At 57.8% G+C, this 14,278-nt stretch overlaps 1 protein-coding gene across 8 annotated transcripts in view; it reads right to left on the bottom strand.

Annotated features, from left to right (window-relative positions):
• RRBP1 (ribosome binding protein 1) overlaps positions 1 to 14,278 on the bottom strand; it is a 67,377-nt gene that overhangs the window by 11,824 nt on the left and 41,275 nt on the right. For all 8 annotated transcript variants that reach the window (XM_087445652.1, XM_087445650.1, XM_087445649.1 and 5 more), the window contains exons 5-10: positions 10,558 to 10,710; positions 9,505 to 9,623; positions 7,021 to 7,174; positions 4,969 to 5,107; positions 2,414 to 2,583; positions 2,213 to 2,247 (exon numbers count right to left, since the gene is read on the bottom strand). In XM_087445652.1, the coding sequence (XP_087301778.1) occupies positions 2,213 to 2,247; positions 2,414 to 2,583; positions 4,969 to 5,107; positions 7,021 to 7,174; positions 9,505 to 9,623; positions 10,558 to 10,710 (770 nt within the window). The remainder of the gene's footprint in view (positions 1 to 2,212; positions 2,248 to 2,413; positions 2,584 to 4,968; positions 5,108 to 7,020; positions 7,175 to 9,504; positions 9,624 to 10,557; positions 10,711 to 14,278) is intronic.

A 14,278-nucleotide genomic window follows, 5' to 3' on the forward strand; every position in this document is an offset into this window, starting at 1 on the left:
CAGTTCTGCACCCGGGCTCTGAGGAATCTGCCTGAAATGACCCATTTCACGGGGTTGGTGAGATGTCGGTCCCATGCTGTCACGGTTCTCTCCAGATTCAAGGGCCTAGTGGGCCTCACCCACTCTCATCACCCAGAAAGTGAGAGGCTGACAGTACTAGAGGGACCTGAGGAGGAGGGAGGCCCCCCACTCCCCCGAGGAAGGCGGGCTTTCAGTTGTGAGTAGCACGATGGGAGCTAAAGAGGTGGCTAAGCTCCCTCCTGATGAGTTCAGGGCAGGTTCTTGAGGAACAGCCTTCAAAAGGACACTTTACTATGTCATCTTCTGCATTAAGACTGAGGAAAGGGAAGGCCCCAGAGCCATGTGAAATCTAAAGTCCAGAAGTGATGAGCACGACTAGACCAGCTCAGAAAACAAGAAAGAAGCCCCGCTGGAGGACGTCCCTGCCACAGGGGCTGCCATCAGCCTTGGGGAGGCGGGCGCTGGCCACTGCCAACCAGATAGGGACATGTATGTTTGCACTTCTTATCGTGCGCCAGGTTCAGAAACTTTCTGAAAAACACCATTCTCATGCACGTTAGGACTGCACGTTTCATTTTCAGTGTGGGCTGAGCGTGCTGGCTGTCCCCACACCCTATCTGGGAACGGACTCCTGCCGTGGCACTACCTCATATTTTATTCTAAATACAGTTTGCATGCCGCCTTGAAGACAGTTGTTGACTTCTTGGATGTTGGTTTCAAGCCCACAAGACCTTGACCCCACCCTCAAAGCTCCACTGGGACCCCTCACAGCTTTTCCCTCAAGCCCTCTGCATTATGCAACAGCCTGCCTCCAGCAAACGGCCCCAAAAGAACGAGGCCCCGAGGAGGAAGTCAGCAGGCCAGGGGCAAGGACACATAGACACACCCCCTTGGTGGTGACTGCCCGAGTTCCAGAACATCTGGGGCTGGATCACTCATCTCCACCCCAGAACAGGATGGCCTGGCCTAGACACAACTTTCAGATAAATTGTCTAAGAAGGTAATAAAAAAGCCAATTTCTGGCAAACATCTGCATAACATAAAAAATTAGAATCAACACTATTTGCAACATGACTTAAGTGCCCTAGTAAGTAATTTGCTGTGTGATCTAAGAATCTGATCTTAAAATACAAGAGCAAAAACCCAAACACAACCTCTCTACTCCAACAAATATCACAAGAAACAAAATTTGCCCAACCTTCTGGAAAAAAGTGTAATGGGAAAGGTAGAGAAGGTTTGGTTCTGGGTCTTCTACAAGGTGTTTTGGGCCCTCTGGGTGGCTGGCTTCCTGCCCCAGCCCCCAAACCAAGGAGCCTGAGGCCAGGGAACATGAGCTGTGGCCTGGGAAGGCAGAGGGGAGGTGACTCAGTGGTGGCAGCAGCCAGAACAAGGGAACTTTGTCGGCTGATGGCCCAGGACTCATCTGACCATCTGCATGGGGATGGAAGACACCCTCCGTGCCTCGCCCCCTGGTGGTTGCCCTGTGGAGCCCTAGGCACGGCAGCCAGGACCCACCTCCCAAGCCCAAGGGTATCTGCTTAGGGACGCACACACCAGCGATGAGGGTCCCAAGGACTCCAGCTCCCAGACTTGAGCTGCCCCACCCAGGGGTTGGCTCCGGCCTTAGTAACAGCAAACAGTCCCAGAGGGCGGCCTGGTGCTGGGGCTGGCGACAGTGGGGGAAAACAATGTCTGCCAGCAGTGAAGTTACCTCGCGGACAACCCTGCGACCTAGTCAGCTCTGAACTGCACTGATGTCCCAAATCTGTGCAAAAAGCTGGGGCGACCTCCCAGGCTCTCCATTCTAGGTGTGTAACCATTTTTCCTATTCCATTTATGATCTCAGTCCCTAAAATCCCTCGCCTTGTAGAAACGGAGAGAACCTCCGACCAGCTAGTCCTTTCCAATCAAGAGCAGGAAGCAAAAGGTCCGACCCACTGCTGAGGCGCCTGCCTTTCTCCACACAGATGAGTCTTGCTCCTCGAGTGTACGCAAGGACCTATTTGCAAGGCTGCCTTGCTTTCTGCCCAGGCCTATCCCCCGTCCTCAGAGTCACTGGAGGAATGGGGGAAAGGCAGGGGCCTCTGAAAGGGCCTCTTCCCCAGGGGAACTGGGTGCCCCGCTGAAAGCCCGGGGGCCCGGGGTCCTGGGCTGGCCCGTGCTGAGGCCGCAGCCCTCTGTCTCTGCTTACCGGGCCTGATGCTGGTCGGCCTCTGCTTGGCTGGCCTGGAATAAGAGACAGAAAGTTCTTTGGTCACCACGAGACTTGACTGGTACGGCAACTAGTCAGGGCGGGGCTCATTCACTTTCTGCTCTCTCCACACGTCAGCAGGTCAGGACTCCATGGCATTCTCCCTCCCCTCCCGTCGGCCCCAGGGAGGTGCCAGCTGACCTGGGCATCCTGGGCCTGGCCCGCCTCCAGCAGGGCCTCGATGGACCGGATTCTCTCTGTGAGCTCTGAGTTCTCTGCCCTGGCCTCCTGGAGCTGCCCGTGGAGACCGCTCAGCTCCTCGCACTTGCTCTTCACCTCCGCCTCGGAGGACTGCAACTTGCTGTGCAGCTCTGAGGAGAAGGGGACCAAGAGCAGGTGAGGGGCAGGAAATGCCTGGGCGGGACACCACCACCCCCTGCTGCCCCTCAGCACACGGCACCGGGGCTCCCTCCCCTGCCTCCTCTGTGTGTCTGGGCTGTAGACATACTTCTGATCATGGGGCATCTTACTGGCTGTTGGAGACCAAGTCACACTCTGGTTCTGTTCTCCAGTACACATTAGGGCAAAATGAAATGCCTCAGATCACTCATGGGAAAATGATAGAAATCTAAAATGGATTTCAGTTGCAGTTTCTAAAAATTCGTTCTCTAGGAGACTGGCTCATATTAGCTGAGACCAACTGCACGAGTCTTCTTGGGGTGTCCTTTTCCCTGAGTGACCTCAGACAAGTCATCCCATGGCTCTAAACATGATCCATGTATCTATGACTCTGCAAAGTCTCCCAGCCCTGGTCTCATCCCCAAACCCAGGCTTAGCCGCCTGCCACTTCCAAATGAAGTGCTTAGGCAACTTGAAGCCAGCACTCCCGAGCTCCCGTTCCCCTCGTCACAGCGCTGGAGCATCCAGAAGTGCAAATAGGATCATGCCATTCCCTTGTCTCAAATGCTCCAAATGCTCCCATCACATGACACAGCACCCAAACTCTTCACAGGGAGGGTCACTGGGCTCTGCCCACCTCGCCCCACACCGGGCACCTGCCTTCTTGCTCCAGTCATGCTTGCTGACCTTGTGTGTCTGTTTCTTATACAGGTCAAGTTCAAGTTCATTCCCATTCTCAGGGGCCCTGTGATGGCCATTTCTGCCCCTTCCTGGTGTCTGTGAGGCCGGCCCCTTCCTGTCATTCAGTCCTTGGCTTAAACATCTCCTCTGCCTCATAGCAGCCTCGCTGACCACCCAATCTAAAGCCACACCTGGACCATTCAGAGCAGAGGTCTGCAAACTAGGCCCACAGGCCACCCCAGCCCACCACCTGACTTGTAAACAAGGCTTTACGGGAACACAAACAGTCTGTTTCTATATTGTCTGCTGTATGGTAGCAGAGCTGAGCAGTTGTGAGACACCGTCTGGCCCACAAGGCCAAAATCATTTACTATCTGGCCCTTCACAGAAACAGCTTGCCAACCCTGCTCTAGCTCATGCTGGCTATTTGAAATCTGTAGAGCATAGGGCTGTGAAACCTGCTGGAGTTTGTCTGTCTACCTATGTCTGTCACCCCTACTAAAACGTGGCCCTGCCACTGCTGCTTCATTCCTGGCCAAGCCCTAGGTGCCCACAACAGTGCAAAGCCCATAGCAGTCCCTCAAGAAATACTCTTGTGAGCAAGCGACTGTTGAGCTGTCACTGTCTGCCCAACTTCTCCAGGGGCCCTCAGTACCCCCGACTTCACCACCCTCTCCTGATTGGGAAAGCGACCTGTGTGCCCATGGGGACCATAGGCCCACCTTCCAAACATTGCCTCTCCGGCTGAGCGAGCTGGGAGCACCAGAAAGATCCAGAAGTCAGGTGAGAAGGTCAGTGACAACCTCAGCAGTCCCTTAGCTCACCCACAACCACAGCTCCAGGTACACCACCCCTGCCCCACCCCCGCCGGCTCCGCCCCCCCCATCCAGCCCTCACAGGCTCTGCCCCTTCACCCATTCCTCAAGGCTCCGCCCCAACTCCCCACAGGCTCCGCCCCCACTCCCCACAGGCTCCACCCCCACCTCTCACAGGCTCTCCCTCCTCCCTAGCCCTCACAGGCTCCACCCCCACCTCCAGTGCTCACAGGCTCCGCCCCTGCCCCCACAGGCTCTGCCCCCGCCTGCAGACCCCACAGCCTCCCCCCCCCCCCGCCCCCGCCCCCAAGCCCAGTCTCCAAGGCTCTGCCCCCACACCCAGTCCCCACAGGCTCGGTCCCCGAGCCCAGCCCTCACAGGCTCTGCCCCTTCACCCATTCCTTACAGGCTCCACCCCCACCTCTCACAGGCTCTCCCTCCTCCCTAGCCCTCACAGGCTCCACCCCCACCTCCAGTCCTCACAGGCTCCGCCCCTGCCCTCACAGACTCTGCCCCCGCATGCAGTCCCCACAGGCTCTACCCCCGCAGCCTCCGCCCCCCACAGCCTCCGCCCCCAAGCCCAGTCCCCAAGGCTCCGCCCCACACCCAGCCCCCACAGGCTCCACCCCCACCTCCAGCCCTCACAGGCTCCGTCCCCTGCCCCCATTCCCTCCCCTGATAGGACGCAATCCCTGACTTGGGACTTCCCAAGGGGCAGGGGCTAGGCTCCAGTGCTGTCCTCACTGCCAACAGGGCTGGCCCATTTTACGGTTCCGACCTGGCAGTGGGGCAGGGATGGTACACGGACCCGCACCCCGCACAGACACCGCTGGAGCCTCTGAGCTGAGACGCCGCCCTCACCGGCCATCTGCTGCTGCTGCTCCTGGGCCTTCTCAGCATCTGCCCGCAGGCTGGCGTGGCTGGTCTGCGAGCGGCAGAGCTCCCGGCTGACCTCGTCCAGGCGCTTCTGCAGGGCCTCCTCACTCTCCTTGTGAGATGCCTGGGGACCGCGAAGGGAAGAGGGCCATGAGGCTGCTGGAGGGAGACTGGACTCTCACCTAGCTCTGAGGTCAAGGAGAGCAGAGAGCTCTTCACACCCTGCCATCCTACCCCAGCCAGCTTTACAAAACCTTCTGCATTTCTAAAGTCAGTTGATCCACTGGAAAAGGCCAGGGGGCCACACCCACCCTGGCCCCTGAAGAGTGGGCTCACAGTGAAGGGGCCTCAGGTGAAGGGCAGTCACAATAAAGAAAAAGCTCCATTTTCACTTCAGTATGACACACAGAGATGCTTCCTGTAACCTAAACTTCCAGGCTCACCTGGCGATTTCCTGAGTGGAACCTTATGAAGTTCACATTTATTGAGCTCTTTTTCTGTGCAAGGCACTGTTCTAAGCATTCTGTGTGCGTGTCATCATGGTTAATCCCCACCCATCCCATGAGACAGATATTACACTCAAGCCCACGTTACAAATGGGGGAACTGAGGCTCTAAAATCCAGCAGCAGCCACCAGGGGCCTCATTGTCAATGCCATGAGGGCCAACGAGGCAACTACACACCCTGGCCTCCCTCACCACCCGTGGTCAGTTGTTCCCAGAATCTTTCATGTCAGAGGGGAAAGAACGGACTCTCGTGTGGCCCCAGGCTGAGGACAAAGACCCTAAGTCCTGAGGGGGTAGGAGATGCTCAGAGTTTGCAGCTTACTGGTGAGAGCCAGGCCAGGCTTTGGCCCCAGGCTGGGTCCTTAGAAATGGCACACGTGATGGTGACAACCCAGGCACCCGAGTGGAGGTTTCCACCCCAGAAGCCAGAGAACTGTCCATGAACCTTTAAAATAGTCATAGCCAGGCCCATCCCAGTGGTTCTGATCTCATTGGTCTGGGTGGGTCTGCTTTATATGCAAATCAGCAAACACCAAATTATCCATCTCAATTCTACCCAAACAATCCACACCATGCTTATTTGTCCCTATTCTCTTGTAGTCCCTTGTACACACTCAAACATCAGTCTTAATTTTGTGCTTGTCATTCTAGTCCCTTCAACAAGACAGCCCCACAGCCCCATGTGCTCCAGCCTAGCTCCAATGACTGAGCCGATAAAGGCCCCAAAGCCCTTCAGGTCACCAGGATTTCCTCGTTATCCAGAAAAGTTAAATGCACAGCAGGTGTGACATCAAGGCTCCCCACACCCGTGATAACTGCCCCACGCCCAGTCATCCTGCCCCCAAACGGGCCAGCTGGGGGATCCAGGAGTCATCAGGCCAATGGGCGGCAAAGCCCCTAGGGTAACACCACCCTGGATGTTGCCCAGTGCACTTTGGGGACAGGGGGACAATCTTCACCCTCTGGAGAACGGGCATCCTCCCGGAAAAATAAGAGCTTCCAGGCCACATCCAGAGGCTAAAAGGAAGAACACCGACCCGGCCTTGAAGCCAGAGGCTGCGTCAGCTTGGCTGGCTATGGCCGCGGAGCTGTGGTACCACAGGTGGCGGCAAGTATGGGAGGACAAACAGCTCCGGGGCTAGGCCCAGGGTTCACATCCTGTCTCTGTGTGAACATGGGGTAGTTGCTTAACTTTTCTGTGCAAGTTTCCTTATGGATGAATTACAGATAATATGAGTACTGACCTCACAGGTTCCAATAAGAATCAGCTGACTTAAGGCTTGTAAGGCGCTTAGAATAATGCTTAGCACATGGAAGGCACCCATTTGATGGTAGCTAGCTATCACTATTATTAACGAGGTCAGGGTCGAGGGTGCCAGCCCCAGCCCTGCAGGAGCTGCCAGCTGTCACAGTCATGGCTGGGAAGAGATGACCTGGCGTGGCCGGGCAAGCCCTGGCCCATCCCTGCTTTGAGGATAGGCTGGGTGAGAGGGGTGAATGGGGCTCTGAGGTGGCTGCCACCCCGACTCACCTGCAGCTGCAAGACCTGCTTCTCAAAGGTGGCTGCCTTGGCCTCCAGAGTCTTCCGCTGTTGCTCCTCCTGCCGGGCAGCCTCCGACTTCTCCACCAGCTCCTTGCTGACCTTGCTGAGCTCCTGCCGGAGCTTGGCTAGCTCCGCATTCTGCCTGCAAGACAGTCACCAGCCCCCGACTGACTGAGAGAAGAGGGCTCAAGTCAGCCCTTGCCAGCCCTGAGAGCTGCCCCTGGGTGACGGGACTGGTGGTCTGAGCCTTCCCTCCAGGGCACCTGCTCTTTTCTAAGTAGTTGCCCAAGTCTCAGAGCCATTACCTAGCCCCTCCTGCCTTATCAGCCATGTGGGGTTTGATGTGTATTTTGTTGAAGATGTCATTTTACCAGCACGGTGTACGGACCAGTGAGAGCAAAGAGCAGGGTGTGCACTAAAGCATCCCACGGAGCCTCTCCCGGAAACGGCTGGAGATTCAGACAGAAGAAAGGCAAGACACCCTTCTCTTTGCTGATCTGGGTCCAAACAAGCCATAGGAAGCAGGCTGACTCGCCTCCACACCCCCTGCAGGGCGGAGGCAGCGCCCGCTGTAGTTCATGTGCTCTGCTTTGCTGGCTGGCTGGAAAACGGCCAGGCTGGGAGGCCACCCGAAGTGGGAGGCGGAGGTACTGTACAAAACACCCTCCAACGCTGCACAAAAGCTGGGTCTCGGGACGGGGGAGGGAGTTCACGAGTTGGGGAAGGAGACTTGATTGACAGGAAAAGAGGGGCACTCCACGACCCGCCTTTTCCAGCGTGAGGAGCATAATTAGACGCTAGCCTCCTTCACTAGCACAAAAGACGCCTCTTTAAGGGAGGACCGACTGTCCAGCCAAGGGACAGTACCAGACAAGATGAAGGAGACAGACAAGACTGTCCACAACTCCAGGAGGCAGGAAACCTGGCCAAGACCAGCTCTGCTCTGCTGGCTGGGGAGGTGGGCGGGTCCCACCTCTCTGGACTTGGGTTTCCTCATCTGCACCAGGGGAGGCCACCCTAAAGCCCTCTGTGAGGCAGTCAGCTTGTGCTTTACACCACCAAGATTCAACACTGGAGAGCTTACGTGAGAGCTGGACTCCAGCGGCTTGGGATGGAGGCGGGAGGCTGGGTGGGTGGCCCCTTGGGACAGATTTCGAGCTCCGGGAGAGGCCAGGGGACACCCATCCCACAGGGGCACAGCTTCCACAAACTGAGTCAGCGGCCACCACTTCAGGGTGACAAGCCCCCAGGATGGAGGCCGCAGCAGATTCTACATGAGAGGGAACCACAGTGTTCCTCTGTCCCCACGTTCACCTTCTGCTTGTGGCTGCTGAGGAAACCACAGCCCCAAACCTCCAACCCGTCACTGGGCCAGGATGGATATGAAGACGTGCGCACACACACACCCAGAGGAGACCTCCAGACCAAAGGACTGGCCTGGGGAAGGTGGCCTTCAGACCTCACTCCGCACCAGTGGGGCCACCAGCAAGAACAGACACGTGGGCACAGACTTCCCTCCCGGTCCAGCTCCCGGGCCGATGTTCCCATCCGACTTCCAGCTCAAGGACTGAGGGTGCCTGCACTCTCTGCTTTAGTCAGTTCTCCTCCTGGCAAGAAAGGGCGCTCCAGGCATAATGCAGAACCCCAGGAAGTCCCTTCAGGACACTTCAGGCCAAGGGAAGACAAAGAAATATGAATCAAAACACAACACAGTGAGGCTTCCTCTGGGCCAGCCTGTGGAGACGGTGATGGTCAACCCAGGGACTGAGAAGAGAGCCAAGGTGTCCTTAACACGGTGATGTGAAGTGCTGCCTCTGGGCTCGGCCCACTCACTGTGACGTCCCAGCACTTAGCACCCGAGAGGCAATACTGACAACAAGAACTCCACAGGCTGCCAGCCTGTGTGCTGAGACGACACTCACTACCAGTGCAGCAGAAGCCACTGTCTCCTCCAGCACAGGAGAACCCATCCCCAGTGCAGAATCCAGGCACTCAGGCCCACAGCAGCCCCGCTCTACATGTGACTCTTGTCTTGAACAATCTGCTCGGCCTTGATACTCTGGGCCACAATCAGGAGTTTTTAAAAGCCTCACGTCGGCATGTTGTGAAGACAGACATGGAAAAAGAATCTGCTCTTCCAGGAAAGCAAGACGCCGGCACCAGCCAGGACTGAGGGGCACTGATCACATGGCCATGGGACACGGGCAAGCTGGAGCTCACTCGCTCTCCCTGGGGCCTGACCGCCTGAGAGCACGTGGGCCCCACGTCAGAAGGCTCAGCCGCTCAGACCCAGACAAGAGATGGAGGATCAGGACGGAGCCCTGAATGGGGGCGTGCAGAAGCACAGCCAGCCCTAGACTCCGTGTGAAACTGGAGGGTACCCGCTGCAGCCTCGCGAGGTTTGGGGACCCTCCCCACTCTGGAGACCCCCGGGATGCACCGTCAGTGTCTGACCCGGAGCGCTGAGCTTACTTGCTCTCCACCTGGCTCGTGGCCTGGTTCAAGGCGTCCCTCAGGATGGAGTTCTCCTGCTGCAGACGGGCCAGCTGCGTGTTGGGGCCGTTCTCCAGCTGCTCCTGAAGAGTCCGGATCTGAAAAGTCGTTGATGGGGCATCAGAGTGCCACTGGGCCTTACAAAAAGAGCCAACTTCTGGGGCAAGGTCAGCGAGGACACAGCCCACAGACAAAAGCCCTGACAGCTCCATCTTCTCCACATGACATTGGAGGACCCCTGAGAACAAGGGGCCAGAAACTGACAGCTCCAGCGTCAGGGGCTTGGGGCCGAGAGTGACCACCAGCCACAACGCCCCTTCTCTCTCCTCTGCCTCATGGCTTATGCTCTCCGGGTGGCCAAAGGCTCAGGCCAAAGCCCCAGGTGTGCTCCATGCACTGTGTCTCTGAGGCCACCCTGGGTTACTGTCCTGAGACAAAGCATACGGCCACAAGCCACAACCTGTAATTACCCTGAGGAAGCCTTGTTCCCGTCCTCTGACCTCCAGTGGCACATCCCAAGATGTGCAGTGGGGAGGACGCCGTGGCCCACCAGGAGCAGAGCGCAGGTTGGCGGAGGTAAGGTCAGGACTCTGACTGCACAGGCCAGGCTGGACAGGCACTCACCGGCCTCGAGCCCCAGGCCACAGCTGCACAGTTTTCAGCTGTATATAAAACCCTCTTGTTTTATGGGATCCTCCCAACCTTGAGTGGAGAAGGCAGACCCAGCATTACTCCAGGGTCATGTGGAGGCTGAGAACTTGATGCGAGATGGGACACAGGGCTGGCCACTGGGGACCAGGCTGTTTTCAAAAAGTGTTCTTTAAAATGTATTTTACGTCTTCCTGGTTATTAACATTGAACACACACATGGTAGGCTGCTGTCACCATCTGGCCAGATGAAACAAACAAAAACAAACCTTCCAAAAACAAACCAGATCCTCAAGACCCCCCCCCCCCCAGATCCTCCCCCGCCCTGTGGGGACTGCTCCAGCCCTCCCTGCCCCGCCCCATGCCCCCGCAGCCACGGCCCACCTTGCCCTGCAGCTGCTGCACCTCCTTCACGTGCTCCCGGTAGCTGGCCTGCATGCGCGCCTGCACGGCCGTGATCTCCTGCTCCCGGGCCACGAGCTGCTTTTTCACCTTGGCCTCCCCGGCTGCTGCCTTGGCCTTTTCTGCTGCCAGCTCCTGGGAGGAAGCAGAGGGCAGAGGGGGCGGTTAGGCAGGCAGGGCAGGAGCTTATCAGATGGGACCAAGACCATCACAACTCAGAGTGTCACCTGCAGAGCCCCGAGAGCCCTCCTCCTGAGTTCTCAGACCCGAACCAGCCACAGCAGAGAACAAGCAGTAGACGAGGGATCCCTCAAAATCCTGCTGGCCTGACAGGTGGAGGGCTGGCTGTCAGACCTGGCCACAGAGGACGGGGTGGACACAGGCAGGAGCTGTGTAAACACAGCGCGCTGTCCTCGGGCTCTCTAGAGACACCGGCTCAGCCTGCAGGGATTACAACACCCCAGCTTGGCTCAGTCTCCAACATCCAGGCCCTGGAATACCCACTCTACTTGAGCGCCTCTGTCAGGACCGAGAGGGCAGCAAGCCTTGATGGCTGGGGTAGGGACACGGAGAGCTGCCCATCCCACCATGGCTGGGGGATCAGCCGCACTCCTGGAGGCCCTGGGTCTCTGTGGGAAGCTGCTCGGTCCTCCACCCCAGCCCAGGGAACGTCTGGTCCTGTCAGTGTCAGAAGCCCACGATGAACATGAGATGCTGGGCCTGGGACCCAGAGCCTCCAGCAGGGCAGAGCCCAGCGTGGGGAGGGCTGGCCAAGGGAGAGGAGCTGGCTGGGGTCCGTGTCGTCCCAGAAGGAAAGGCAGTGGATGGCAGCCACGGGGAAGCAGGGGGTGACAGTGCGAGGAAGGGTTGGTGCAACGGGCCCCTGAGGTGGGGGTGCTCCCTGTCCAGTGGGCCTCCAGCCAGACTGGCAGCTACTTGGGCACAGCTGGCCTGGGTGACCGGGGTGCAAGTGTCCCATGAGATTCACGGCCCTGTCCCTTCCCTGTCCTGGGCAGTGGACCAGAGAAGTGGGAAATTCTCTTCCTCTCCAGGCCAGGGCTGCCAGCGAGGCCCATCCTGAAGGGCAAGTGTCCCTCCTTCCTGAGATGGGAGAGAACTGGAGGCTGGGGAGGGGCTGGGTGAATCAGGGTGGCCACTGGGTACCAGGGCTGCTCCATGTGCCTGGCGGAACTGGCTCCACTTTTCAAAGACAATCATCTTCCTGGCTCTGCCCAGGGTGAGAGCCCACAGGAGCATGAAGTCCACGCTAAGGAAGCTTCATTGATTATCTACAGAAACGGGAGGGGTGGCTAACATCGTGTGCCCACTCTGGGACAAGCAAGTGTCTCGCTTGATTCTCTCAGTAACATGAAGATCATGATCCCCAGTTTAAAGCTGAGCTCACTGAGCCTTCGGGAGGATATGTTGTCCAAGGCTGAGGAGCAGCTGTAAGTGGCAGAAGTGGGGCTAGAACCTGGGACTGTGGGAGCCCACAAGGGTCCTGCCCCTCTGACTGGCCTGGGCACCTCTAAGGAAGCAGGAGAGGGCAACTTAGCAGAGACTCGGGGCTCCCCGCACTTCCCCTAACACGGATGCCCCACCAGCAGAACGAGCGTGGTGGGGATGGCTAGAGCCTCCACACACCAGCAATGTGGGGAGGCCACTCTCTTTGCTGGGTTTCCCAGACAACGGCCCCTTGAAGTACACGGTCCAGCCTCAGGAGAAGAGACCAAAGCTCAGAGAGGTCCTGCGTGCGCACAGCCACACCAGCAGTGGGTGCTGCTGCCATGTGTGGGGCTCCCCTGCCTGCCTCTGCTCGCCACGCCTGAAACCCAGAGGCTGGCGCTGAGCATATGTCTGGGGACAGCCTTCCCCCACCCAGGCAGGCCTCCTACGGTTCTGGGCATCCACTGGGGCTCAGGGCGCAAAGGTCCTGATCCCTGGGGACAGGGTCAAGGGCACCAGAATTCAATGGGACTTCCTTTCCTTTTGCCTCTGGGCTTCTTTCAAAGGCAGAGAAAGGCTAGCTTTCCTCGGGGCATTTGTTTAGCCCTCCATGGCTTCTTTTTTCCTATGAGCTCAGAATCCTAGGATTCCTCTAGCCAAGCCAAGCAAGGTGGCCAGAGTCACAGGGGACAGATACAATGACGTACAATTGCAACGATGACCTCTGTGCTGGGACAGGAAAATGGGGGCTCCAGAAGGCTTCTCGAAGGAGAGAGATCGAATTGAGTCTTTAAGGTTAAGGAGAAAATTTCCAGCCAGCAAGTAGGGAAGAGCATTTGACACTAACGGAAGAGTAGGAGGAGAGGCCCAGAGGAGGAATGATGGGTGCAGCACGTTGGGGAGCAGACGGGGTGGGGGCCAGAGGTGTGCTCAGGGGTGCAGACTCGGGTCTAAAGTTTAGGAGCCACTAGCAGAGCTTAAAGAAGGCCCTCCCAGGACCAGACGAGCACTTGAGAGCCCAGGAGGACCTCCTCGGGCTGCAGGGAAGAGGATGTGGTCAGGGGAGGGAGGGCCCTGGCTGGACGCGTCAGCCTTCTCCTCGCCTCAGAGCCAAGGCCTGGAGCCCTGGAGGGCAAGCTGGGTAATAAAAACCCAGGGCTGCAGCCCTGCGTGTCTCACAGGCCCCTGCAGCTCACAGCCGGGGGACAGTCCACCAGGGGAGGCTGGAATTGCATCTGGACTGAGGAGGGTGTCTGCGGGCTAGCTGCCATTGTGGTTTTGGAAATCTTGTCAGGCAGCCACCACTGAGGGAGAGCAGTAAGCGTCCGCCAAGAGGGGCAGCATCTAAAGGGCCTCCTTCCACAGGGTTCACCCCACCTTGCACCTGCTGGCCTGCCCACAGTGGCCAGAGACCCCAGCGATGGGGAAGGGACAGGCCACTGTCACTGTCAGAGGGTGCTCCTACTCACTCCCACACCGCCAGCCCATTCTAAGGGGACTTCAAGGGGGCAGGCACAAGGAGCTAGCCGGGCAACCCCACAGCCAACCAGCCACGGGAACACTCACTCCCGTTTCCTCTCACTTGAGCTTTATTTTGGGGGTCAACACATTTTCACAGGGATTTTTCAGTTTGTCCAGAAAGAAGGTACGGAAGAATGGCTCCCTGAAACCACAGACTCTTAACCAGTGGCGTGCTGGTTGGCTGGCTCTTGGGGGTGCGAGGACTCTGACTTATACTGCTGGCCCATTTCTGTGGTGTAAATGCTCCCAGCCGATGGCACAGGCCCAGCCAGGGCAGGAAGACATGTGCACAATCAGCTCTTGGGGGCAGGGCCAGGGGCTCCAGCCACCCTGCATCTAACCAACAACCCAAGACAGGCTCACATGAAGGCCACGTGTGGACAGCCTAGAGAGAGATGAGGAGGCCTGCAGTCAGAAGGCTACCAAGCTCTAGGGAAAGCCACAGAGACCTGCCTTTTTCTTTTCTTCTCCTGGACAGAGCATTAACCAAGCACAGCCACTCAAAGGCTTGTCACCTGCTCCCGCTGGCCCCCACCAAATGAACTTTCCTGTCTGGCTCAGAGCCACGTCCCTCGAATTTAGGACAGAAACTCAGGGTGCCGCATTGCCAATCTTCCAGAATGAACAAATGGAGATGCCCAGAAGAAGGGCCGCAGCCCAGATGGTGTGGGACATTCCAAGGCCCAGGTCATCTCCCTGTACCCGCTGCCTTGATGGAGGAGGCAGGTAAGCAGGG

Source organism: Ceratotherium simum, chromosome 21, assembly GCF_057802395.1.
Source record: "Ceratotherium simum simum isolate JZ-2026a chromosome 21, ASM5780239v1, whole genome shotgun sequence".
Taxonomy (NCBI): domain Eukaryota; kingdom Metazoa; phylum Chordata; class Mammalia; order Perissodactyla; family Rhinocerotidae; genus Ceratotherium; species Ceratotherium simum.